The 27,997-nt window shown below is 39.8% G+C and overlaps 1 protein-coding gene across 3 annotated transcripts in view; it reads right to left on the bottom strand.

Annotated features, from left to right (window-relative positions):
• Positions 1-526: 526 nt before the first annotated feature.
• Positions 527-27,997, bottom strand: part of LOC149474197 (alpha-2-macroglobulin-like protein 1) — a 120,040-nt gene continuing 92,569 nt past the window's right edge. For 2 of the 3 annotated variants that reach the window (XM_089668831.1, XM_089668840.1), the window contains exons 26-37: positions 27,666-27,747; positions 23,153-23,309; positions 21,269-21,343; positions 18,670-18,832; positions 18,124-18,329; positions 16,288-16,503; positions 16,086-16,210; positions 14,278-14,368; positions 4,467-4,535; positions 3,522-3,624; positions 2,000-2,091; positions 527-679 (exon numbers count right to left, since the gene is read on the bottom strand). In XM_089668831.1, the coding sequence (XP_089524957.1) occupies positions 2,024-2,091; positions 3,522-3,624; positions 4,467-4,535; positions 14,278-14,368; positions 16,086-16,210; positions 16,288-16,503; positions 18,124-18,329; positions 18,670-18,832; positions 21,269-21,343; positions 23,153-23,309; positions 27,666-27,747 (1,355 nt within the window). In that variant the 3' untranslated portion in view covers positions 527-679; positions 2,000-2,023. The remainder of the gene's footprint in view (positions 680-1,999; positions 2,092-3,521; positions 3,625-4,466; positions 4,536-14,277; positions 14,369-16,085; positions 16,211-16,287; positions 16,504-18,123; positions 18,330-18,669; positions 18,833-21,268; positions 21,344-23,152; positions 23,310-27,665; positions 27,748-27,997) is intronic. The other variant, XM_089668843.1, reaches the window with a different exon arrangement.

Raw genomic sequence — 27,997 nt, 5'->3', positions numbered from 1 at the left:
TCCATGAATGTAAATGATGGTATCCACAATCAGGGAAGGACTGGGCTGAGGGAAAGGGTTTGGTGTGGGGTTAACAGGGAGGTATTTCCAGTACTAAAAGGCAGCAGAACCCATAGTCAGTGACACATGGTGTGCATTGATATTTAGCTACCTGTTCTCCACTCAGATCTGTGACTACAGAATCTTGTAATAGAAAGTGTTCAACTCCAACTTTCTTTGCATCTAAAGTTTCATGTGAATAAATGTTGAGAGCTGCAAAGGAAGTAGATGTTAAAAGATGTGAAAGCATATTACAATAAACTATGTGTTTTAGGTACGCCCACGTTTGACCATGTCTACCAGTCAATGCTGTACCATGGCATGTTTTTAATGCTAAATGTTCTTTATACCACAAAAAACTGTTTCTACCATAAAAAGTGCTGGTTAGTTGTGTTTACCCCCAAGGCCAAAGCTTCCCAGTCTTCCCTTGTCAAGAACCCACTGATGTGGACAAGGGCTGTAAATAATGACATCCAGAACCCAAAGATGAAGTCACATTATGGCATTCAACTATAATTATTTTATTTTTTTAAGAATACACACAAGCTTGGGCATAATATTTATTACATAATTGGAAATGCATTGTTTTCAAGAAGCTTGCAGTTGCTTCTATAGAACATTTATCTTGATTCTCTTTTAACTAGAATAAAATACAAGATAAGAGAGTATCATCATTACATTTATAAATAGTTTGTAAGACAAAGTTGCCTAAAATCTACAGTAGAGGTTCCCATTCATGATGGGAGGGAACAAAAAAATTTCAGATGTGAATCATCAGAGATGTTTCTAACCTGAAAATTTTATATTACTCATTTAGAACTTTTTGGAGTATATTTATTTTGGAACTTTTTGAAACATATTTTCATTTACAGAAATGTTTTTCACATATTTTGTTATTTGTTACACATGTTTATTATGTGATGAATATATACGTATATGCACTTGACACTTTGGTATATATGATGCATTCTATTGCATATATTGCACTGTGATATATGTTTTACATGAGGAATGTATATGCACTTGATACTTTTATAGATGTGTTATATATTTTTTTTTCACCTCTGATATAGATCTCACTAGGATTGATTGCACATAGACTGCACATATTTTCACATTTTTTGCTGCAATAGTGCTTCCTCTAAAACATAAATATTTCCAGTTGATGTATACATCAGTTGGCAGCTGTGCTATTATTTTTGGTTGGTAAAGATTGTGGCGATGTTCTGAATATTTCTGCAACACTCGAGTTTGCTTACATTTGCCTTTGTTGGCCAAGAATTTTTGTACAAGTCAGTACCATTCAGACTACATCATAATATGCACTTTCATAGAAAATTGAACAATCGGTCATCCTGATTTTGCATAGTGTGGCTTTAAGTTGGTCATTGAGGGTTTGAATCTCAGCCGGTTCAGCAACAGTTAATTCACTGTTGGATTTTACATGCGATTAGTGGCTATTATAGCTGCTAGCAGTAACCACAATGGCTCCACAGGAGCAGTTATTACTAGTGGCTATTATAGCCAATAACAGTAATCACTTTGTTCTCCCTATCCCCCCCCCCTACCAGGAAAACAGAATGGCTAAGTGGGAGGGAGGGACCCTGGTTGCAGGAAAGAAAATCTCTCTGTTTATGGTGGCTTTAGAAGAGAAGAGGGCTTTAATGTAACAGGAGGGAGGGGCTGTGTTAAGGAATTTACTTCTCTAAAGAATTCAAATTTTTAGCAAGTTCAGCAAGTGAATAAAAATAATAATATATATATAATAAAAGGATTTTCAATTACTTTATGTTTCAGTGACAATGGTCACTAAGACAAGTAGAGGACTGACTCTCCCCAGTAGGAACACAGACAGCAATAAAATCCTAACAGAAGGTTCTATCCCATCCGTATTCTATGCAGAATTAAACAAATGCCTTTCCATACACTTTGATATTAATACTATAATATCAATACTTACTTTTCTTATTATTTAATAATGTATTTATTTATTTTTTGTTTGCTTAATACCAGAGCTGCAGGGAGATTTGTAGGTTGCAACAGCCTCTTCATCTGGAAAAAAGGAAGAAAACAAACTCCATCAGGAAACGTATCTACTAGAAATGCAATAGCATAGTCTGCAGGGTAAACTGCTACTTTTTTTCTATTAAAATCAAGCCGATTCTGCCTGTTTCAGTTCCTGACTGTACATGAAATATTCCAGGATAGGTTGGTTGCTAGGTATGAGGCTTGGGTTCTGCCACTACCATGGGTTTACAGTTCAAACCTGGGATTTTCAAAGTTTGTAAAGTGCAAACATTTGGCAGAAAAATTTGCTATCAAAAGCTTTTGCCGCTGGTCAGCTGAGTCACAAGAGGCAATAATTTGAAGGAAGAGATAACCCAGTCCTCTTTTCATAAATTGTCAGGGTATGTCAGAGTGGTTAGTGACAGTATAAGTAGGGGAAAATACTGTTTTTTAAAATGATCTATTTATTTAATTTTGGCATGGGTCATGTCCCCCATAGTGGTGCCAATCTTACCATGGCTTTTTTGACTTTAGCTTTCTTATTAGTCATACAAAGTGCTAGAATTGAATAATCAGATTCACTCCCCATAGTTTTCAATGTGATTCAGCACAATATTTGCACACTTTTTGCAAGATTTGAAAAATTATTTGTGAACTGAACCCATTTGCTCTTCACTATTGGTTGTTCACCATCACAATTCCTACTTGTCAGTTGCGAATCAGCACTGATTGTGGGTGGGTGATTGGTGAATTGTCCCTTGTTACAACATTGGCAGTCATGCCACCCACTCTCTTTGCTTCATCATCATCACTTGCACAGGAAAGCTTCTATTGGTTTATGGAAGCAGAATATTTTGAGGAGCTGGTCACACACAGCTCCTATTTCTTTCAGTTGTGCATTTTGTGCAAGACTGTTGGAGGCTGGGGCCCCAACTGGTGTTTCTCTAAAAAATTGCATGGAGTTTCATACATCTTTATTACTTGTGGTCTTCTAAGAGTGGCTGCTATGAATTACTTGTAGGTACTGAAGCAATATGTAAAGTATATCAGTATTAAATGACTGTTTTGTCATACACAAAACTTTTTCTACACTTTTAGATTATGTAATATTACCTTTCCACTTCAATAAAACTTTTATAAAATGTTAAATGGACCCATTTATATCTTTGCACATGCATGTTAACACAAGTTATGATGAGCATTAGTATGTGTTTGTTTTAAGGTAGCCCATTCCAAATGAATGAGCTGCCAAATCATCCCAACGTGCCTGAAATTTCACATGACCTTTTTTTCTAATTTACCACAACGTAGCACAGAGCATGTTGCTGTGCCGTTTAAAATAAATGTCATCACACCACATGTTCTGTGTGTTTCTGCAATGCGGATATGTAAAAAAACCAAAATGAAAACTGGAGCTCTGTTTTAGTCATTCTATGTAACACCACGGCAGAGGTCTTACCTTTTCTTTATCTTACCTGTCTCATAATAGTCATACACTTTCACGGTGGCCGGTTTCAGGCCTTTCACTTCAATGTCCTGTTCTACCAGAAAGGAGATATGTACAGGACTGTGGTTCAGCTAAAAAAAGAAAATGGCTTACATTATGGCAGCAGGCTCCAACTGGTTCCCTGGTTCCTTGTACCCCACATGTTCCCTCTCTTATTACTAAAAGCAGCTTTGCAGTCTGTTCTTTGTATTGGGAATAGATGTTTTGGCACCTACTATACTATGTGGTCTTCATAAGCACAAAATGAATTAATGGCTATACAATAGACTGTATATAGATTAATAAAGATGATTAGAGCATCAGTCCACCAAAAAGTCATGTTTTAGTTATACATGGAGCACGCTAGGCTTAGTCAGCCCTCAGCTTCTTTTGCATATTGGACACATCAACAGTGAGACATCCCTGCCATTATTCTCAACTTTGTTCCTGTCTTCCTGGGAATTTTAGGTTTTCACCTTTGTGTGTTGTATCTCCTCCTGTTATAATCTCCTGAGTATCAAATAAATATAAAATACAACATGGAGAATGGAATGCCCCTGATAATGGCCACAGCAGGGGTACAGACCCAGGAACTCAAGCACAGAGATCTCACCAAGATGCAGAGATATAATAAATTGTCAGGTGCTTTGTCTATTCAACATCTACCAGTAACTAAAAATCAATTTTGAATGGACTGACCATTTCATATAATTTCCAATATAATATAGGATATATGAGTGAAACCTTTCATCACCACTTGTTATAGGTAATAAAGCCAACAGAAGTCCTAACATTTTTTTCCACAAATCCCAAATGCAAAATGAAAGTTTGGCTGGAGTCAGGCTTTAAAATGTATAAAACTATAAAAAAAAAACAGATCATATTTTGAATGGATCCAATGATGGGAATGAAGAGCTCTGGACACATCACTGACCTCATTCAGATACAGGATCACCAGATCGGTGCTGATTTCACTCCTCTTTATTACTTTGTCATTCTCCAGCTAGAAAAAGATTTAGATATTTATTAGTAAAATTAAATCTTTGTTAAACTACCTATTTATAAATATCAGAATATTGCTTCAGTTAGATGTACATTTTTTTACATTTTGTTTTTAACACTGAAGAATTTAGCAACTCACTTATAAGACATTAAGGTTGATTTACTAAAACTAAAGAGAGCAAAATCTGGTGCAGCTGTTCATGTTAGCCAATCAGCTTTTAACTTCAGTTTGTTCAATTAAGCTTTCACAATAAAACCTGGAAGCTGATTGGCTATCATGCACAGCTGCAAAAGATTTTGTACTCTCCAGTTTTAGTAAATCAACCCCTTTGTGTTGAGATATCTAACACTCCATAATATAACACAGTGAAAAAATACACAATAATGTCCAATCATAAATGTCAGACAACACCCTGAATGGGCTATTAACAGAAGATTATACAACGCATTACAAGCAGCAGGCAGAACAGATAAAAGATTTAATTGATTGTTCTCTTAATCCTCCAGATATATTGCCAGATAGTTGTGGAGGCATTGAGGATTGCATCTTGACCACTTGTTTATCCTGCTCTGTGGAACACCACTAAAAATCAATAGCAACCAGAGAACAGCAGTAATAAAATGACAGTACAGCTGGAGGGTTTTAGGAGAACAACAGATTAAATCATTTATCTGTCCTTGTCTTTCACTTGTAATGGGTCATATAATCCACTATTAATAGCCCATTCAGGGTGTTGGGAATGCCTAGCTGTCTCAAACAGTAAAGCCTGATTCACATTTCCATACTAAAACACATGGTAGTGTATGTACCATACATTGCAGTGCCATTCATTTGGAATGGTACTCCTATGCGCTAAGACAGCACACCTGCATTGTAGCATGCCACAAAACAAAGCTACACACAGGGCTTAAAATAAAGGTCATGTGCCAAGATGTAAATGGGCTCTAAAGTGCTGAGATCCTGGCATGGAAACATGCATGTAGATCATGAATGTCAGAGTAAGGAAGAAGACTGAAATCTTTAGAACATGATAATTCTGGGTAACTAGTATTTTCAACTGGAAAGGCAAGTAAAGATGGCTGCCATACATCTTCACAACACATATTTTTAAATTACCCAGATAGTTCTTCATTTAGACATAAACAGGAAAAACTGGTAAGAAATATGTTGGTTAGCACTGCAACTGCCAAGCAACAGAGACGGTAGCTGATTTGTTTTATTATGCAGGTGAAGATTTCTCAGTATTCTGGCAGATCTTAGAGAAAAATACCCAACTCTTGCATTCTTAGTGCTGCTTGTTTATTGACCTATTCACAACATGATTATCACTAGTAATGTTCAAGTCTCTTTAATTACAAGCACCACTAAATGTCAATCTGAACATGGGCTTAAGTGACCTGTGCAAGTAGAACCCATAATTAGAGATGATGTAATAAGGAGAATCACCAATTTGGCACTCCGTTTTTTTTTTTACTTGTGCTAGGGGGGTCTGCTATACTACCGTAAAACACATCCAGACCGTTCAGCCGATCCTCAGACTCTGATTAGTCAGGTCATCTCTGAATACGCCATTCTCAGGTTCTGAAAAGATGGTTACATCTGAAGCTCTTAATTTCAAAACTACATATGCATGTGTAAAGTCTCAGGCAGAACGAAACTGATACACAAGAAATGGACTGATGCTACAATATATTGGATTTTGCCAAAACCACAGAATAGGCAGTGCCTTGCTAAGCACTTTTTTATTATTTTTTGTTCCCAATTATTTAAGCATTTCAAGTCTGGGCACTTTCATCCTCCGGGCCAATTTTCAGCTTTCTGTATTAACGCACTTTGAATGACAATTGCTCTGTCATGCAACACTGTACCTATATGAATCTTTTTCATTTTTTCACACAAATAGAGGTTTCTTTCTTTTTTGATTTTTTTCACACAAATAGAGGTTTTTATTTTTTTTTTGTTTTATAAATGAAAAAATACCAAAAATTCTAAAATAAAAAACCTTTTTTGATTAGTTTTTGTTATAAAATTTTGCAAATAAATAATCTCTCTTCATAAATTTAGACCAAAATGTATTCTGCTACATTTTTGGGGAAAAAAATAACCCAAAACAGTGTAAATTATTTAGTCTGTGTGAAAGTTATAGAGTCTACAAACTATGATATATATATCTGAAAATTGATCAGTTGAGATGCTAAAATGCTACAATGACATATGGTGGTGATCAGAACATTGGTATGCGGTATGGCTGTGATCAGGACTCTGGTATGGGTTATGGCAGTGATCAGGCTGTTGGTATGGTGTATGGTGGTGATCAGGATGTCAGTATGAGGTATGGCAGTGATCCAGACATTGGTATGAGATATGGCTGTGATCAGGATGCTGGTATGGGGTATTGCAGTGATCAGGACGCTGGTATGGGGCATGGCAGTGATCAGGACGCTAATATGGGGTATGGCGGTGATCAGGAAATTGGTATGAAGTATGGCAGTGATCAGGATGCTGGTATAGGGTAAATGTTTTGACACAGGCCATAAAAATCTGACAATTATGCCTGATTATATTCAGGAAGATAAAAAAAGATCTTTATAATGTGTACTATTGTTTTTGTACTTCTATTTTCAGGAAATTATCATTATTATACAGGATTTATGTGGTGCCAGAAGTTTGCAGAGCATTTTAAAAAATAAAGGGAAAGAGCACAAGACAATTTGATACAAGAACCACATACACCAGGTGGTGGAGCCTGAGCATGGCGGCGGCGGAGAGCTCAAGGTAGGAGCTCTCCAATAAGGCTCCCCCACCCAGCCTCCCCAGGAACCCTATCGGAGTCGGGATATGCCGGGGTGAGACCTACCTGAGATGCTGGGGCCTCGGTAGTGGAGTGGAGATCCGGGGACGAGGAGAACTGGGAGCTGTGGGCAGAGATTGACCCATCCGGAGCTCGGCAAGTAAGAGAGCTGGGAAGCCGGGTTGCCGGGAGACAGGAGAGCGGCGTGACCACGTGGTCAGCCGCAAAGGAGTGCTGGGAATGGAGGAAGCCGGCCGGCATCCCGAGAGGAGAGGAGTGAGACGGTCGGCTTCTCAGAGTACCCCCTGGCTGGATACCTGGACCGGAGAGAGGACGTGTGCCCTAGTATACCCAGGAACCACGGATACCCCTATGGGAAAAATCTAAGGAAATATAATTGAAGCAACCCTGTGGAATCCCCCTGGAGATCGCTCTGAGGATAGTAGTTTGATGTCAGCAGTATGGAGCCGCATTGAAGAGAAGGAGGAGAGAGCTGGGTGAGTGGAAGCGGCTTGAAATAAATTAATGCTTTTTTCAAGTGTTTTCATGTTACTGTTTAAAAGAGCAGAAGATGAAGGAGAGATGAGGGGATTCCCAGGGGCTTTGAAGGAGAGATAAAAAGAAGAAATTAAGCAACCAAATAAGGAAACCAAGTGGACAATTTATTAGGCAAAGAGGGGACCGTATCATATAGTTGTAACACCTATTGTCTTATGAAACTATAGAGGAGAATAAGCCCCACAGAAGATATGAAGAATAAAAGTACTAAAGGCAGCGGGCTTAAAGGGACCCAAACGGGAACAATTAAAAAATACATGTCTCAGGGAAATGTGACCCCAGAAAGGCTACAAGGTATAAATGGAAAAGGGGAAAGTGATATTAGTCTGGAAAATAGCCCTAGATTATCATTGGGCTTGAATGTTAGTAATCAGCAAATAATTGGAATGGTGGAGTCGAGAGAAATGGAAAGTGATATACAGTGGGGATCGAAAGTTTGGGCACCCCAGCTAAAAAATTGTATTAATGTGCATAAAGAAGCCAAGGAAAGATGGAAAAATCTCCAAAAGGCATCAAATTACAGATTAGACATTCTTATAATATATCAACAAAAGTTAGATTTTATTTCCATCATTTACACTTTCAAAATAACAGAAAACAAAAAAAAGGCGTCTGCAAAAGTTTGGGCACCCTGCAGAATTTATAGCATGCACTGCCCCCTTTGCAAAGCTGAGACCTGCCAGTGTCATGGATTGTTCTCAATCATCGTCTGGGAAGACCAGGTGATGTCAATCTCAAAGGTTTTAAATGCCCAGACTCATCTGACCTTGCCCCAACAATCAGCACCATGGGTTCTTCTAAGCAGTTGTCTAGAAAACTGAAACTGAAAATAGTTGACGCTCACAAAGCTGGAGAAGGCTATAAGAAGATAGCAAAGTGTTTTCAGATGTCAATATCCTCTGTTCGGAATGTAATTAAGAAATGGCAGTCATCAGGAACAGTGGAAGTTAAAGCAAGATCTGGAAGACCAAGAAAAATATCAGACAGAACAGCTCGCAGGATTGTGAGAAAAACAATTCAAAACCCACGTTTGACTGCACGATCCCTCCAGAAAGATCTGGCAGACACTGGAGTTGTGGTACACTATTCCACTATAAAGAGATACTTGTACAAATATGGTCTTCATGGAAGAGTCATCAGAAGAAAACCTCTTCTACGTCCTCACCACAAAAAATCATCGTTTGAACTTTGCAAATGAACATATAGACAAGCCTGATGCATTTTGGAAACAAGTTCTGTGGACCGATGAGGTTAAAATTGAACTTTTTGGCCGGAATGAGCAAAGGTACGTTTGGAGAAGAAGGGGCACAGAATTTAATGAAAAGAACCTCTGTCCAACTGTTAAGCATGGGGTTGGATCAATCATGCTTTGGGGTTGTGTTGCAGCCAGTGGCACAGGGAACATCTCACGAGTAGAAGGAAAAATGGATTCAATAAAATTTCAGCAAATTTTGGATGGTAACTTGATGCCATCTGTGAAAAAGCTGAAGTTAAAGAGAGGATGGCTTCTACAAATGGATAATGATCCTAAACACACCTCGAAATCCACGGGGGATTACATCAAGAGGCGTAAACTGAAGGTTTTGCCATGGCCTTCACAATCTCCTGACCTCAACATAATTGAAAATCTATGGATAGACCTTAAAAGAGCAGTGCGTGAGAGACAGCCCAGAAATCTCAAAGAACTGGAGGACTTTTGTAAGGAAGAATGGGCAAAGATACCTCAAACAAGAATTGAAAGACTCTTGGCTGGCTACAAAAAGCGTTTACAAGCTGTGATACTTGCCAAAGGGGGCAGTACAAGATATTAACTCTGCAGGGTGCCCAAACTTTTGCAGACGCCATTTTTTTGTTTTGTTATTTTGAAAGTGTAAATGATAGAAATAAAATCTAACTTTTGTTGACATTTTATAAGAATGTCTAATCTGTAATTTGATGCCTTTTGGAGATTTTTCCATCTTTCCTTGGCTTCTTTATGCACATTAATACAAATTTTTGGCTGGGGTGCCCAAACTTTCGATCCCCACTGTACAAGCACCAAACAAAAAAGAGATGGCAGAAATGTTTGGGGCCTTAGAAAAAATAATAAAGAATGAAATGGCAACTATCCAAAATGATCTGGAGCAGGTGCTGATAAGAGTGGAGGAAACGGAGGAGAAAATTAAACATCAGGCCCAAAACTTTTCTCAATTAGAGAAAAAAATAAAGAATATGGAGAAAACCCAGGAAAAATTGTTGTATAAATTGGAAGTAAATAGGGACAGGAGGAATAATCCAAGGCTGAGGGGTGTCCCAGAGACTGTAGATGGGGAAGTATTGCAAGAAGAAATATGTAAAATTTTAAATTTTATAATGGACAGATCTGAATTAGAAGTGATTAAAATGGATGGTGTCTTGAGAATAGGAAAACGATATCAAAGTGTTGGGAAGGAAAAACCGAGAGATGTAATCGTCCAACTCCACAGATATGGGGATAGAGAAGAGAATTTGGAGGAAGATTAAAGGGAAAACAACGATTAAATATGGTGAAATGGACATTCAGATTTTTGCAGACCTTACACCAGAGACCTTGTGGAGAAAAAGAACTCTGAAACCTCTGATAGAGCAGATGAGAAAAAAGAATGTGTCTTATAGATGGGGGACTCCAGTATGCCTGATTGGTTGGAAAAATGGAGTAACAGTTCACTTGAGATTTCCAGAGGATATGAGGGATTTTTGTGAAAGACTTGAGTTGCAAAGAATGGAGATTGCCGGATGGGAAGAAGAAAATAGAGAATGAGGAGAGACAACACAAGAGGACTGGCAGTCTGTTAGGGGGAGAAGGTAGAGGGGGAGAGTGGAGGAGGGGAGAGAAAAGGAAGTAAGGGATTTTTTTTTTTCCATCTCCTCTCCTCTCTTGTGAGATTTTAATATCTCCTTCGGAAGTATATTAGGAGGTTTGAGGAATAGTAGTGATATAGAAAAAATAGATTCACTGCCTTAATAAGGACCTCTTAGAGATCTTCCTCTGGGGGATATTGTGGAACTTTAGTGAGTTGATTTAATGGATGGGGAGTGTTGGGGAGGTGGGTGGGAGGAGGAGCTGCCCATGGGCGAAGTTCAAGAGAGAACTTTTCATTAAGATAGATGAGTGGAGATACCACCAATTGAAACACTTTATTGGGAATCTTCCGAAACCTTTGAGATTGAGAAAGGATTGGAATTTGTTTGAGAGGTTGTTGGAATTACGTGGAGATGGGAAATGGGGCACGGCAAAAGTTTATAAAATTATCACTGAGTTAGACACACACGCAAAGCCGATGTATATAGTAAAATGGGAAAGAGATTTGGGAATAGAGATAGATGAAGACAAACAAAGGAAAATATATAGACTAACACACGAGAATATAAGCATGAGAGAGGTGGAAGTAAATTATAAGTGTTTAACAAGATGGCACATTGCACCGAACGTTGAATATAAGATGAATGGGGAGAATACACTGGAGTGTTGACGGGGGTGTGGAAAGATAGGTATGTTATATCACATATGGTGGGAGTGCCCAAAGATTCAAGGTTTTTGGGAGACAATGGTTCATTTGATTGGGATAATATCTGGGATAAAGATAGGATTGGATCCAGAGTTGTGTCTATTACATAGTACAGAACTATCAGTGAACAAATACAAAGATTCGGGTATATGGTATTATCTGAATGCGGCAAAGGGTCTGATACCTAAGTTTTGGCATAGTTCAGAGGTGCCGAGAGAAGAGGATTGGGTGGAAAGAATGAACCAGATATGTAGGATGGAGAAACTGTATTATATGCAAGAAGACAAGATGGGGTTATATTATAGGAGGTGGGGAAATTGGGAAGATTTTGTGTCCAAGGTGAAATATATGAAGCAGTAGAGTGGGATATGTGAAAATACTTAAGAAAAGATGTAATGGAAAAATGAAGAGTGGGTGGTTTTATGGGTGGGGCGGTATTAGATAGGCGGTGGGAGGGTAATGGGAATAAAGATAGAAAGGGATATAAATGATGGCTTTGTATGTTATATGAGAGTAATGATGGAACATGTATTTTATATGAAAAATTAATAAATATTTAAATAATAAAAAAAAAGACAATTTGATTCAAGAGGACCAGGAGGGTCCTCCTCATGAGATCTTATAATCTAAAAGGGCAAGTGATACAAAAGGTAATAACTTTGATGGATAAGGCTGATGGAGAAAGTAGGAGTACAGTTTTTTTTGGTTGAGGTAAGATAGGCTTTCCTGAACGGATGTGTTTTCACCTAGAGACAGGGCTGGAGATGTCCAGACAGAGTAGAATGTGGAGTTCCAGAGAATAGGTGAGGCTCTGGAAAAGTCCTAGAGGCTAGCATTAGAAAAGGTAATAGAAGAGCTAGAGAGTAAATGGACAGAGTGGACGGTTTGGGTGATATTTTGGGATAAGGTTGGTGATGTAGCTGGGAGCAGAGTTGTGGGATGGCTATATATATTTAGTTAGAATTTGAATTTTATACATTGGGCTAGCATAAGCTAGCTGGAGGGATTGGCAGAGTAGGGTGGTGGCCATTGAACAGTTTGTAAGGTGGATGAGTCTAACAACAGCATTTGCAATAGACTGAAAGGAGAATAGCCTGTGTAAGAATATCAGAGGGCAAGGAGGTCAGAGGGAGTGGAGAGGGGTCAGGAATGTGTGGTCAGCTGTATCAAAGGTGGTGGAAAGGTCTTTGCATACAAGTACAGAGTAATGGTCAGTGGTTTTAACATTTAGTGAGTCATTAGCGGGTTTTACGGAGGGCCATTTCAGTGGCATGTAGTGGGTGGTAGCCAAGATTGTAGGGGGTCAAGATTGTTGTTATCAGCAGTTCAGACAGTTGTAAACAAGGTGTTCAAGAAGCTGGGAGGTACACAGAAGCAAGGAATTGATCTTAAATTGTTCAAACTGGTTGGGTCCAGTGAGGGTGTTTAGATATGGGGTGACAAGTGTATGTTTTAGAGGAATGGAAATGATGCCATTAGAAAGCGAGAGAATGAAAATGTGAGTTAGGGAGCGCATAGCAGAGCAAGAGGATGACCATAGAAGTTGCAAGGTAATCAGGCCATAGAGACAAGTGGTTAGGTGGGCCTCAGAATAAAGTTTAGCAACCTGCTCTGTGGTAACAGGGTCAAAAGAACAGAGTACTGAGTGTGGTGGTGGACATTGTATGTTGCATGGGGGAGTTTTCTAGACAGTGGAGATCTCATCACATTATGCATCAACCTTGTTTTTAATTGACTGGCAATCTCCTGGGTAGTGAGTGGGTTAGTGGGTGGAGACAGTGGCGGAAAAAAGTAGAGAGCTAAAGGTAGAAAGTAATTGTCAAGGACTAGATTAGAGGTTGTTATTGAGAGTGACAAAAATGTTTTGTTTGGTAGCATGGAGGTAGGAATTGTATTTTTTTAGTAGGGTGGATTTGTATGAGGTGAAGTATTGCAGGGATTTAGATTTATGCCAAAGTCGCTCATGAGCAGGTCTATGTTGTAGCAGTCGGGCCTAATTTTGTGTGTAGTGAGCAGAATAAGTCTGTTCAGGATGGATGTGAGCGAGCTGTTATAAACTGAGATGGTCAGATCAGAGCAGGATATGGGTGAGATTTTACCATAGAGGTAGTAGCAGAACAGAGAAGAGAAGGGTTAAAGTGGTAAAGTTTTCAATGGGTGACTGGTTGTTGATTGGATGAAACTGATACTGTTGTGATCAGAGAGAGGAAAATGCTTGCTGGAGCGGTTGCAAAGACTGCAGAAGCGGGAGAAATCAAGGCCATGGGTGTTTCCATCACAGTGAGAAGGAGTGTGTGTCCATTGTGTTAGATCAAAGGAAAAGGTTAGACTGAGGAGTTGAGAGGTATCTGGGGTGTTAACATTAACTGGAAAGTTAAAGTGAACCAAGGATGATAGCAAATATTTCAGGGGAGAAAAAAGGGTAACAGGGCAGAGAAGACACTAAGGAAGTGTGACATTGATCTAGGAGACCAATAAATCCCAGCAATCCTTAGAAAAACTAGAACAAAAAGACTAATACAGTGAGGCTCAAAAGAGGAGAAGGACAGGGAGGGAGTTGTAGGGATAATTTGAAACGTGCTTTGTAGGGATAGAAGAAGTCTATCCCCACTGTGTCTGGGTGAGTGAATCCAAAGGTGTTCACTATGCGAGAGGGCAGCTAGAGAGGAAGAGTCAAATTCATGAAGCCAGGTTTCAGTAACAGGAAGTAGGTTAAAGGTGCTGAAGTTGAAAAGGCTGAAAATCAAAAAATTTTACTGACAAAAAAAGCCCCAAAATGTCACAGTTAAGCTGATCCTCCAGCTATGACATTTGACACCTAACTGCCTCAATTGTTTTTGAATACCCTTCTTAGCCAATGACATACCTGTCTTACTGAGCTCTTAACTGGGATGTATCCAGACAACATCTTCACCTCTATGATAATCATATTGGATATCTCCCGGGAACCTGTGTACCTGAGAAAATAGAAAGATCTGTATTATTTCACCTTACCCTTAGAAAGTTAATACCAATAGGATGCTAACAACATATTATGACAGCAGATTTACATCACTGTTTCATCACTTACATCACTGTTTCTAATAAACTCTTCCCTGCTCACTCTCCCTTACCTCATTTATTAAAGAGCTAAATAAGAACAATTTTTTGCCTTGTAGCCACCAAAAAGGTTCAGGCTTTTTCCCAAACTAATTTTCCAGATCAAGCTTAGATCTGATTGATCTGTGGCTGACAAACCCAGTCAATATGTAGCATAAACTGAGGATTTAGTCTGCTCTATTGCTGGGACTGACTTTCAAAGCAACCAGAGTTTGTAAAATTGTAATCTTCAGTCTTCACCTGTATTTAAGTGTATGTAAACCCCAACAATGAACGCTTATTTGCTCCTTTTTGATCTGTTAAATATACCATTAAGAGTGTGTTATGATGTCTGTTTGATACATGCAAAAAACTGTTGATCTTGTCAGAAATTCTGAGCGGTCTTGTGCCCTCTTCACACTTACTATGTTATCTTAAATAATTTACTTTACCTTCCTAGTTCTCATCTTGGACTGCAGAACGATTTGCCTTTATGTTGTAAAGGTCTGAGAGTGGGAGTGGTGGACTAAGACACTGGGCAAGGCTATCAACATTTAGTTTACAGAAAGGCTGGGTGTTGTCAGCCCAAAACATAGCTTAAGATCTGTGTGCATTTATGGCAAGTCAGCAAATATTGTTTTTGTACTTGCAAGTCCTTTAAAGTGCTATAAACATGGGAATATGTGCATGTAATACAAAGATGCACTTCAAATGTTTTTCTTTTATTTTGCCTTGACATACACTTTAAAATAAAACTGTCAACTAGTAAATCAAACTTGAGCAAATGAAAAAAGGCATGTCAAAACAACCATATGCCTTTTTTATTTTTCTTTTCTACTACAATATATCAGCTGCATTCCAGCTAGTTGTTGTGGCCAGTGCCGCAAAGTGCCTTCACTCTTAAAGCAGAACTTCATTCTCTCAATCAACATTGACTATTTTAATCCTTATGCTGCTAACAATAGTAAACAGATAGGAAAGTATTTCATATCTGCTTATTTTAAACTTTTTTTCACATTTTTTCTGTTACTTCCTAGTTTCTTGCCTAGGGCAAATGGTGTCATACATCCCACGAGTCTACAGGAGTGGAGAAGGGTTTTTCTCAGCTAAGTACTCCCTCCTGTCTGCATGCCTGAGCTAAGGGCAGATAGATTCCAGAAAGTAAATGCTACATGAATTATCTCCCCTTATTTAAGATGGCCATGGCCAGAAATGCTAAGGGGGTGTTTCCCAGCAAAATAAGTTATGGAGACATGGAGGAACAGACGCTTTGAGTAATAAAAAAAAATTAAATAGTGGTTTTTGTTTGTGGTGCTCAAATGCAGTATAGTTCTGCTTTAAGTACATATTGGCAAAAGAGTGCTGTTTAGACGCAGGAGGGGGTCTACCAAAATCGAAAACACTTCTGATATGGAACTTCATTGTCCACTGTAAAGGAATCATTCTTATTTCATAAACTATTCATTAAAGGGGCACTGTAAGGAGTGCTATATGTTTTTATAACATGACAGTAATATTGAACACAATAATACATACAGCAAGTGGGTCATAGATATAGCTATAGCCATACATGCAGGTACAATTTAGAGAACTTACTGAGCACTTATATTGAGTCTAAGCTCTTTCACTGGATCTTCTACACAATGTTCTGGTGTGACTTCCACCGTGACAGCAAAGGTGGTCTCATTTCTTACTACAGGGATGTTATATCTTAGGACTGTCTGTAAAGTAAGTATAACAAGATGAGACAATCACAGAATCAATGGAACAGAAGGAAAAAGTGTGAATTCCCACCCACCTGCACAGTGACACAACCACCTCCTGTGGCGGTCACTGTGTATTCTCCAGGGATTGTTGGTAGTATTGCCCTCTGGAAGAGGAGTCTGTTTTTGTTATCTACATGGAAGTTCGCCAGAAATCCTGTGTTAGAACTGACTGTCACTGTCATATCTCCTTTGTCACTGTACGTGGCCTCTGCATACTTGGCCAGGGCCTGAAGAGCCACAACTGTGTCCTGAGAAAGAAAAGACAGATATTATACCACTCAAAGCTCAGAATTTTAAAGCACACATAAATGTTGTTCACCAAAGCAGAAATAGAGATTTTTCTGGGGTTTTTGTTTGAAGATCTGTCAGAACTGGACTAAGAATGGCAAAACTCAAGAACCTAAGCAATCGTACAAGAATTTGTATCTCTCTGCTGACTGGAATAATCTAGGTTTATATTCAGACAAATAGAACAATTTCCGGTTTGCCAATTGATTTGCTCATCATGGTTGTCTACCTGAGGAACTATAGGTCACATGCACATTTCATGCAATGACTATTCAAATGTTTATGGTGAATTAGTATTCCCATTCATTCTTCCTACTCATTTGTAATCTTTTGGTTATTTCACTATTATAATATTCATACCATGAAGCTACATAATTTTGCCCACTTCGAGTACACATTCTACTTTCAAGAACAGGATTTACTGAAGTACTTTGTTTCTTTGAGTAGTATCTGGTGGTAGTCTTTTGCCTATGGATATTATATATCACTGTTTAACTGTTTAACTGTTCACAGGCATTTATGTCTACTTTTCACAGATTTTCAAATTCCATCCATGTACCTCCTTGTGCTGCTCTTTGGTTTCCCTATTGGGGTGCTTTGGGCCCCTTCCAAAATCACACACCCTGTGGCGGTCACCATCTGAAGGCGTCACAATAATGATTTTTCTATCAAGCTAGTTTGTAAGTACCTTTTTCATCAAACAATGACAGCACTTGAGCAACATTTTAAAAACCTCCCCTTTTCTTTATGGAGTGTTCAAACATATTCTGAAACCTTGTTTTTTAGTTCACATATTTTATACTGGTGGCATCCACTCCTGAAGATATGAAGTAACATTCACGAAACATGTTGAGTTTTAGGATGTGCTCCTTTTTAGCAATTTGGTTATATGTGAATATCTACAGTATATGGACTAATTATATTAATACTCTAGGCTGATCTATGCTGGATAGAACAATTCAGCTTGTTATTTTCATTTATGAGATTTACATGTATTGTTCAATAAACTGGCATGTTAGGTCATTGCAGGTAAAAAAAATGTGCATGTATTATTTTTTGTTGCAGGAGCCTGTAAAGCATTGCACGAGCAATCAGCAGATCAGTGGTGCCATACAGGTCTCCTGCAGACTTGTCAGTATATCTGCTTGCTGGGATGTACAGGCAAGCAGATATACTGACAGGAAGAATCAATGAACCACCATGGCGCTCCATTGCACAGTGGAAGTTCACTGAGAACTACAAGCTGACAGCCGCTAAGTAGTCCATTCAGTCACAGAACACTGTGAATGATTGATGTGGTCATGTGGGCGGAGCTCCGCACGGCCACGCTGTTTTTAAGAAGTTACAGGTAGTAGAGGGAACTTCTCCCCAAACTACTGTCATAAAGGGGGGAGGGGGGAAATCGGGCAACAGCTGCAGCATTGGGAACATATTACACGTTTCACCCAAAAAATGGGTAGAGCATGTAACATGTTCCCAAAAGGTGAATTCATCCTTTAAAGTCCCATAGGCAATTGATTTGGTTCATGTACTTATAGTATTGAAATAACTACAGCATTTATACTTTATGCCTTTTTTACCTGTGTGGAAGAGAATCCACCATAAGAGTTTTGCTGTTTGGTCAACCATCTTACGATCTCTGAAGATTTACCCAAGTCTTGTTTAGGTCCAGAGAGCAGAGCCAGGAGCACATAAGCAGTCATCTCAACCTCAAAAGATGAAGCTCGGTACCAGTTAGGCACATTAGATGGCGGTGTAGGTGCCCGCTGCCAGTATAACTGTCCATCTATTATACAAAAGGGAACAACAAGGGCTTATAGAAAGAGTATCATGACATTGTGTAGGAGGAGCTTCTGAAAGAGGAATTCTGAGTTGTACATCACAGACTGCAGCGTATAGCTTGAACAATACACCAGATACAAGAGCGGAAGAGAGTGAAAGAGAGAAAAATTTAGGGGTTAATTTACTAATGTCATATTTATTTTGCAAGGGATATTTCCCTTAGCTTAATGCTTTATGAGGGTTTTATTTCTTCCTCTGAATCATATGTAGTAATGCAGTGGCAATCATAGAAAGTTAGGATTTTAGGTAGTTTTTAAACGACTACAATGAAAATCTTTTCTCACCTCTACGTATGGCTTTCTGTTCCAATTTGTCCAGTGCAGCTTTCCTGAGCTCTGTCTCTTGGCACAGGGTAAAGGTATAGGCGAGCAGAGCCAGGGTGTATACATTGTTCACATTCCCAGCAGCCTTCTGCAGACAAGACACTGCGTCCTTCACCAGTGTATCCTGGAATACAGAATATAGATCTTACAATATCAATGAATGAATAACTGAGAGCTGAACTGATAGTTAATAAAATCTTCTGTTATGATGTAATGGTGGCTCTTTTGCACCTTGAGCTTAAAGTCTGTATTAACAGCTATTCCTTTTTCCATGAATATCCCCTTTCAGCCATTCTGCTCCCTCTGCATGTCATATACTGAAAAATTGTAACTATACATTTATATATTGTGTGTGTGTATGTATATATAAAATTATATATATATATATATATATATATGTATATATATATATACACACATACACACACACACACACTGCTCAAAAAAATTAAAGGAGCACTGTTAAATCAGAGTATAGAAAGTCAATTAAAATCCAGGCATATTGACCTGGTCAGTTAAGCAGCAGAGGGGGATGTTAATCAGTTTTAGCTGCTTCGGTTAACCTGAAATTAACAGGTGCACTAGATGGGCAACAGTGAGATGACCCCCAAGATAGGAATGGTTTTACAGATGGAGGCCATTGACATTTTTTCCCCTACTCATCATTTCTGACTGTTTTTCACTAGTTTTGGCTTTGGCTAGGGTCAGTGTCACTATTGGTAGCATGAGGCGATACCTGGACCCTACAAAAGTTGCACAGGCAGTCCAACTCCTTCAGGATGGCACATAAATACACGCCATTGCCAGAAGGTTTGCTGTGTCTCCCAGCACAGTCTCAAGAGCATGGAGGAGATTCCAGGAGACAGGCAGTTACTCTAGGAGAGCTGGACAGGGCTGTAGAAGGTTTTTAACCCATCAGCAGGACTGGTATCTGTTCCTTTGTGAAAGGAGGAACAGGATAAGCACTGCCAGAGCCCTACAAAATGACCTTCAGCAGGCCACTGGTGTGAATGTCTCTGACCAAACAATCAGAAACAGACTTCATGAAAGTGGCCTGAGGGTCCAACGTCCTCTAGTGGGCCCTGTGCTCACTGCCCGACACCATAGAGCTCAATTGGCATTTGCTATTGAACACCAGAATTGGCAGGTCTGCCACTTGCACCCTGTGCTTTTCACAGATGAGAGCAGGTTCACCCTGAGCACATGTGACAGAGGTGAAAGGGTCTGGAGAACCTTATGCTGCCTGTAACATTGTTCGGCATGACCATTTTGGTGGTGGGTCAGTGATGGTCTGGGGGGGGCATATCCATGGAGGGACGCACAGACCTCTACAGGCTAGACAATGGCACTCTGACTGCCATTAGGTATTGGAATCAAATCCTTGGACCCACTGTCAGTCCCTTCGCTGGTGCTAGTGGGTCCTGGGCTCCTCCTGGTGCATGATATTGCCCGGCCTCATGTGACAAGACTATTCAAGCAGTTCCTGGAGGATGAAGGAATCTATACCATTGAATGGCCCCAACGCTCGCCTGACCTAAATCCAATAGAACACCTCTGGGATATCATGTTACGGTCCATCCAACCTTAGACTGTCCAGGAGCTCAGTGATGCCCTGGTCCAGATCTGGTGGGAAAAACTTCAAGACACCATCCGTCATCTCATTAGGATCATGCCCTGATGTTGTCAGGCATGCATACAAGCATGTGGGGGCCATAAAAACTACTGAATACCATTTTGAGTGTCTGCAATTAAATTTCAGCAAAATAGATTAGCCTGCTGCATAATTTTTTCACTTTGATTTTCGGGTTGTCTTTGAATTCAGTCCTCTGTAGGTTGACAATTTTCATTTTCATTTTCATCAAACTATGGGGTGTCCTTACGTTCCTAACACATTACCCAGTCCATATCAGTATAGATATCCAGCATGATATTTTTCACCATTGAGATCTGATGTGTTTTCAGTGTTCCTTTAAATTTTTTGAGCAGTGTGTGTGTATAGATATACTGTATATATATATATATATATATATATATATATATATATATATATATATATGTGTATTTATTTATGCTCGTCCTGTCTTACCTTTGCAGTGGGTGAATAAGTGTTGAAAGGCATGCCCTTTAAGGTACCTACTGGCATTAGAATACTGTCTCCCCATCTAGCTACATCTTGTCAGATATATTGATGATCCAATGTCTATAGAATAGCATACAACAGTCCTAAGAATCCTCAGGGAAAACAAAGATCTTACAACTGTTACTACCTGTACATTGTGCCTTCTCCATTGCCCTAAGCAGAATTCCTTATTGGAAAGGTACTTAATGTTTTTTTAGTTTGACTATAAATAAATGCATCAAACCAATGACTGTAAACACCTTAATAGTGCAATGGAACATTTTAAAAGGTAGTGTAGCAATGAATCCTCAAGATTTGGAATTAAATCAAGTCATTTTGTAAATACCTCAATTTCTGCACAGTTTTATACTGCAGTCATGGGACCTTTCAATGGTATACACCATTGTATTACCAGGCCTATCCACGTATGTCATCTCTTACCTCAACAGACAAACCAGACTCCACCAAAGACATTGTTACATAGGCTGAGAGAGAGATGTCATCTTCCACACCTCCCTGGAACACAGAGATCACAATATTTACACAATATAGAGATAGATATTGTATGCTTGTGTGTTATACGATTATCAGGCATGCACAAATGGTGTTCAACATCTGATGAAATTGATTGCTGAGCATCTGACAGTCTATAGCTGAAGAAGAGAGTGCACATAGCATAGAGGGAGGGGACAACCTGCAGGAAGAATCAATTGCCAATGATGTTCCTGCAGCTGCAGCTTACTTTCAAGTGGGCTCAAGTGATGAGGAGGGTGGGGACCATGAGATGGCAGACAGTATCTGGGTGCCGAGAATACAGAGGAGGGAAAGGAACAACCTCAGCGCAGCCAAATTTCGTACATGGCAGAGTGCATAGGAGGGAAGGGAGCAGCTGCCCTATACCACCAGGTGGCACTGCTCCATGGGTACAGACCAATAGTATCCACAGGTAAGCTTCGAAGGGCTCAGAGGTATTGGCCTTTTTCATACATGTGCTGCAGAAAGCACTGTAGTGGTTTGTAGCTTCTGCCTGAAGTGCATTAGATGTGGTAAATCTACCAATCACTTGGTACCACATGCATGAGGAGACACTTGCCTGTTGACCTCAAACCTCGCTATGCTCCTCCTTGCTGCTCTCTCCATATTTCCCCCCACTCTGCAAGAATCCTTACTTGTATCCACTGCAACATCTACAGCCTCAAGGAAAAGCTTGGAAAAGGGTTCGAGAGGCAAAGCTTAAGGCACATCAGGTAGCGAAGAGGGTCAGCATTGGACATGCTTAGCAGGGAATAGTGTATGCATCAACTGTGCTCAAAGCCTCCTAATCCCACTTCACCATCTCCAGCTATATCCTTGATAGGCAGGTCTCTCTTCCCAGCTGCCGATGCAGAAAAAAAAAATGTGCCAAGTCATTGCACGCCCAGTGTCTCAGTTACTGGTGTTACAGTTGCTCCTGCTCCAGCTGCCCTTTCTACAAATTTGCATCCCGTGTTTTACCACAGTGGTAGGTGCCCAGTCGCCATTTTTTTCCCCAAAAGTCCATCCCTGTCTTCCACCAGCATGTGGAAGGTAATGTCTTCTTGTTGCTTTCAGCATGTGATCAGCGGCAGGGTCCACATGACCACATATACAAAGGTCAACAAGCATGGGCAGAGATGTTACATCTCCTTCAGGGCCCACTGGGTCCATTTGAAGGTGAATAGGAAGGAGGTAGGACAGGACAAATCGCTAGTGCTGGTAGTGCCACCCTATGTCATGATACGTGGTTCTATGGTTGCTCATAGGCTTCATCGGATAAATCCTCAGTTCCGCCCAAGTGACTGGAGGCCTATGCAAAATGTTTTACAGTTGGTATGCCGTAGGGAACAGGAGCCAAGATTTTCTCAGCTTTTTGGGGCAGGCTGAGAGGAGACTAAACCTATGCCAGCTTGTGCCAGGAAAAATCATGTGTGATAGTGGTACTAACCCGCTGTCCGCCCTTTGGCAGTAAAGTTCTAATTTTTGGCAGTGGAGATTTTCCTCAGAAGACAAATCAGTGGTTTCAATCTGCGTGGGCTTGTCAGTACTGGCAGCCCCTGATGGCAATTCGGTGATAGGCAAGGACACCACACATAAAGCAGTGTTTTTTTCTCCTGTAAGTGAAGGTCGATATGCTTGGTGAGGGTCATGGGTTCCTTGGTAGCAGAAGCTTCCAAGGTAGCAGGAGCAAGGTAATAGACTAGTGAGCCCTTTATGCTGTTTAAAAGACTCATTCTGAATTGGCTACGGAGGGTACAGCTGAATAGCACATGTGTATGTATACTGTTCAACAAATAATCAGCTTCCTACCTTCATGGCATTATTAAAAAGTTTTCCCACATTGTTGAAACAGCCGCTTTGATGCTGATGGCTTTTGAGCCAATTGAAAGAGTCACTCATTTGACTTTTCTTTATGAAAATATACGGCTGAGCTTTGCTGAAGGATTTAACAACAAAGGCAGTCAACCTTAAAAAAAAAAAAATCATTTATTTTATTAAAATGTATTTATTGAGGACATACAAAACTGAAAGTAATCAATAATACTATGATTTCAGTTATACAAACAAATATCATTTAGCACTAATTATGTTATGCAATATGTAATACCATGCTGATAGGAGGGAAGAGCAGAACAAAATGTGCTGAACACTATTCAGCTTCTTCTTTCACTATCCAGCCTCAGACTGGGGTGGATCAAGAATAACCTGGGCTAAGAGGAAGTGGGCTGAAAGATGCTAGTTATTTTTGGCCAGAGTGCTCACTTAAATGCTTTCTGAGTCCCTAACCTGGAACAAGCATCCAGGTTAGAAAGTCAAAGCTCCTAATCTGCATACTTGGGCAAAGCAATGTTAGCTTCCATAATTCATTCAGTAGAGAATTCCTATAACATTTTCCCAGGATAATTGTTGATAAGCATTTACGCAAACAATTGGTAAGTATTCACTGTACTGCCCCTATAGAGCAGCACAGTGACTAAGTGGTGACTAAGTGGTTAGCACTTCCTCCTAGCAGCACTAGGTTCGTTGGTTAGAATCTCAACCATGGCACTACCTGCTTGGAGTTTGTAGGTTCTCTTTGTGCCTGCGTGGGTTTCCTCCCACACTCCAAAGAAATTGAGTAGGTAAACTGGCCCAATATGTGTATGTATGAATGTGAGTTAGGGCCATATTAATAAAGCAGTGAATGTGCCTTTCACCAAGCATTCATTTGTGGTGAATCAATCACAGTCATTAAAAACCCATGCAATGTGAAAATTGATCTTCAGTGAATGTTTGGTGACTTTCATATTCACTGCTATATACAGTGTCTTGAAAAAGTATTCATACCCCTTAAAAGTTTCCACATTTTTCATGTTACAACCAAAAAATGCATTTTATTGGGATTTTATGTGATAGACCAACAGAAAGTTACACATAATTGTGAAGTAGAAGGAAAATGATAAATAGTTTTCAAATTTTTTTACAAATAAATACCAGAAAAATATGGCGTGCATTTGTATTTAGCCCCCTTTTCTCTGATGGCCCTAACTAGAATCAATTACCTTCAGAAGTCACCTAATTAGTAACTAGTGTCCACCTGTATGTAATGTAATCTCAGTATAAATACAACTGTTCTGTTTAGCCCTCAGAGGTTTGTTAGAGAACATTAGTGAATAAACAGCATCATGAAGGCCAAGAAACACACCAGACAGGTCAGGGATAAAGTTGGGTTAGGTTATAAAAAATATCCCAAGCTTTGAAAATCTCACAGAGCACTGTTCAATCCATCATTCTGAAATAGAAAGAGTATGGCACAACTACTAATACATGGCCGAGCATTAATCAGAGAAGCCGCTAGGAGGCCCATGGTAACTCTGAAGGAGTTGGAGAGATACACAACTCAGGTGGGAGAATCTGTCCACAGGACAACTATTAGTTGTGCACTCCACAAACCTGGCCTTTATAGAGTGGAAAGAAGAAAGCCATTGTTGAAAGAAAGCCATAAGAAGTCCCATTTGCAGTTTGCGAGAAGCCATGTGGGGGACACAACAAACATGTGGAAGAAGGTGCTTTGATCAGATAACACCAAAATTGAACTTTTTGGCCTAAAAGCAAAATGCTATGTGTGGCGGAAAACTAACACTGCACATCACCCTGAACACACCATCCCCACCGTGAAACATGTTGGTGGCAGCATCATGTTGTGGGGATGCTTTTCTTCAGCAGGTACAGGGAAGCTGGTCAGAGTTGATGGGAAGATGGATGGAGTCAAATACAGGGCAATCTTAGAATAAAACCTATTAGAGTCTGCAAAAGATTTAAGACTGGGACGGAGGTTCACCTTTCAGCAGGACAATGATCCTAAACATATAGCTAGATCTACAATGGAATGGTTTAGATCAAAGCATAGCCATGTGTTTGAATGGCCCAGTCAAAGTCCAGACCTAAATCCAATTGAGAATCTGTGGAAGAATTAAAAATTACTGTTCAGATGTTCTCCATCCAATATCACAGAGCTTGAGCTATTTTTAAAAGAAGAATGGGCAAAAATTTCACTCTCTAGATGTGCAAAGCTGGTAGAGACATCCCCAAAGAGACTTGCAGCTGTATTTGAAGAGAAAGGTGGTTCTACAAAGTATTGAATACAAATGTACGCCACACGTTTCAAATATTTATTTGTAAAAAAAATTTGAAAACTATTTATCATTTTCCTTCCACTTCACAATTATGTGCCACTTTTTGTTGGTCTATCACACAAAATCCCCCAAAAATACATTTATGCTTTTGGGTATAACATGACAAAATATGGAAAATTTCAAGGGTTGTGAATACTTTTTCAAGGCACTGTAAATAAGCCCCTTAATGACAGTGAATGACAGCAGCAGACAAAACTGTGTATCCAATGTTTAGGCCCCTGCATCGCAATGTAACACCCACCAAACACCTTGCATTTATACTGAATCTGGTCAGCTCAGCTCACTAAACAGTCCTGGCTTGTGTGCAGGATGCTTGGCAGCGGTCTGAAAATACCCGTGCTGTGGAGATGAAATCTTTAAAGGAAAAACTGAAAAAAAGTGATGTAACCCAACAACCAATCTGAAATTATCTTTCAATAGTTTTGTGTATTCTCCCCTGCTAGTGGTTAATGTAGATTGCCATTTTATGCTGCATATTTAAAATGACCAGAGGGGCTGATGATTGATGGAGTGAATTGGAGGGATTCAAAAGACTAGGCAACAGTCAAACATTAGTCTGTATTTTTTGTATAACTGGTGGTAGGTGGAAGTTTCTTTGGGTGTAGAGCATACAAAGTAGTTGGTGTATGACAAAGACCTCCACGAAAAGGTTCAGGCTTTGCCGAGTTACACTTTGGGGTTCTGGCAAACACCTCTGGTAAGAAGTAATGAGGTTGTCACGCTTCTGTGCACATCGATCTGACGCCAGGTTTTGCCTCATGTCTGAGTTTCTCAGGTTCCTGCCTATCTGCCCTGAACCTAGGTAATATTAAGCCTTTGCGCCTGTGCGTTAGTATTCGAGCAATGTATCTTCATTTGGAAGCTGGACCCCTCTGGTTCCTGTGGTGTTTGCCGCTGCTTGAGCATTCCCATATTTTTTGTGTTGGTTTATTCTGTCTTTGTTCTCAGTCTTTTCCCTTTGGCTGTGCAGTTATATTCCCTTTGGTTTATGTCCGTCAATCCCCTCAGTTCCTGTTGCTGTGTGTGTCCTCAGCATTTGCTGTAGTAGGTTACTGTAGTTTTTGGTATCCTCTGAGTGCTCTGTGTCCTTTCAGAGTGCTATTTGGTTGCACTTTGCCCGCACGGGTGTGTTAGAGAGCTGCAAACTGGGGGCTGTCATGCAGCACAACATCCACACCTACAGTGGCTCTGGTAAAGACCGAGTGGCTCCTCAGATCCTGAGACACACCACCATTTGTGTGTGGTCACACTGCTCTTGCATCTGCGAGGACCGATACCCAGGTAAACTTGTTTCCACTAGCCTGCTAGATCTTGAGTTTACAGTCCCAGGTGGTCTCATGCCCTGATCATATTAAAGGTGACAGGCCTCCAAAGCAAAGTGCAAACGTAGAGGGGATAGAAGCACTCATGTTCATGTTCAGCTTTAAAGTAGTGCTAGCTTGGGTTGGGAATGTACCTGAATTGCTCCCTGTTGAAGGAATATAAACAGGAAAACTAGCCCTGCTGTAAGAGGATGCCTTGAGAAGCATGTAAGTGTGGACTTGGGTCTCTCCTGAAAGATTAACTATCTGTAACCTGTATAAAGTATATGTGCCCTCAGTCTTTCCTGTGAAGCAACAGCTGATTCTGATGTATCAGTTGTCTTGTTATTTGCCTCAAGTAAAGATTCCACTTAGTTTATTATGGAACCCAGTTTGGACCGTCATTATATCTGCTGGGAGAAGTTTCCCTTGAACTACAGCCTGTGCTTAATAATGGGACTATATGCTGGGTATCCAAGGCTGGGCTTTGCCTAGAATTCCCAAAGGGGTGATATCTTGCTTAGAGAACTCTGGGGAGCAAAGGGACTACAGTAATGCAACATTGTCTGCCCCAAGCCAAAGATAAAGAAATTAAATCCTTGTGTGGTCCCTCTACATTTGACAATATCATCAGGTACTGTAAATATGTTTACTGAAAACAAAGACATAACAAAGACAGCATTTTGAATTTTTAAATACATTTTTATAATAAGGACAACTTGGAAACACAACTTGGGTTAAGATCAGGGGACATTTTCAACCATCCTTCAAATGTATAACTTTAATAAACTAAGGTATTCTGCCCCCAATAGGTTCAGAAGTGGCCATAATTATAAGTTAGCTTACCATGTGTTACCCTTAGGGTCTCGCTTTCCAAATGCACTGTATGAGCCATCATCACGCTTATATGTGAGCTGTCGCTGATGCCCTGAATGTAAGTACAGAAGATTTACAAATTATGTTCAATTTAAAGAGATGCTCTGAGTAACAAGTAATCTTATTTACTGAAAAGTTAATGTAGAAAACATTGTAACTCAGAAATGAAATATTAGTTTCATTATTAGCCAGCATTTGAATTTGACAAAAGGTTCAAATCCTTGTGGTAATGGAATACTCTATTCACATGATTCTGTGTCTTCCCCCTAAGCTTTCAATATACAGTGCTCAGCATGAATGAG

Source organism: Staurois parvus, unplaced genomic scaffold (genome assembly GCF_062004578.1).
Source record: "Staurois parvus isolate SC_StPar_1 unplaced genomic scaffold, SC_StPar_1.0 ptg000009l, whole genome shotgun sequence".
NCBI lineage: Eukaryota > Metazoa > Chordata > Amphibia > Anura > Ranidae > Staurois > Staurois parvus.
Note: the sequence above shows the minus strand (reverse complement) of the source record. Positions and strands in the feature narration are given on the sequence as shown.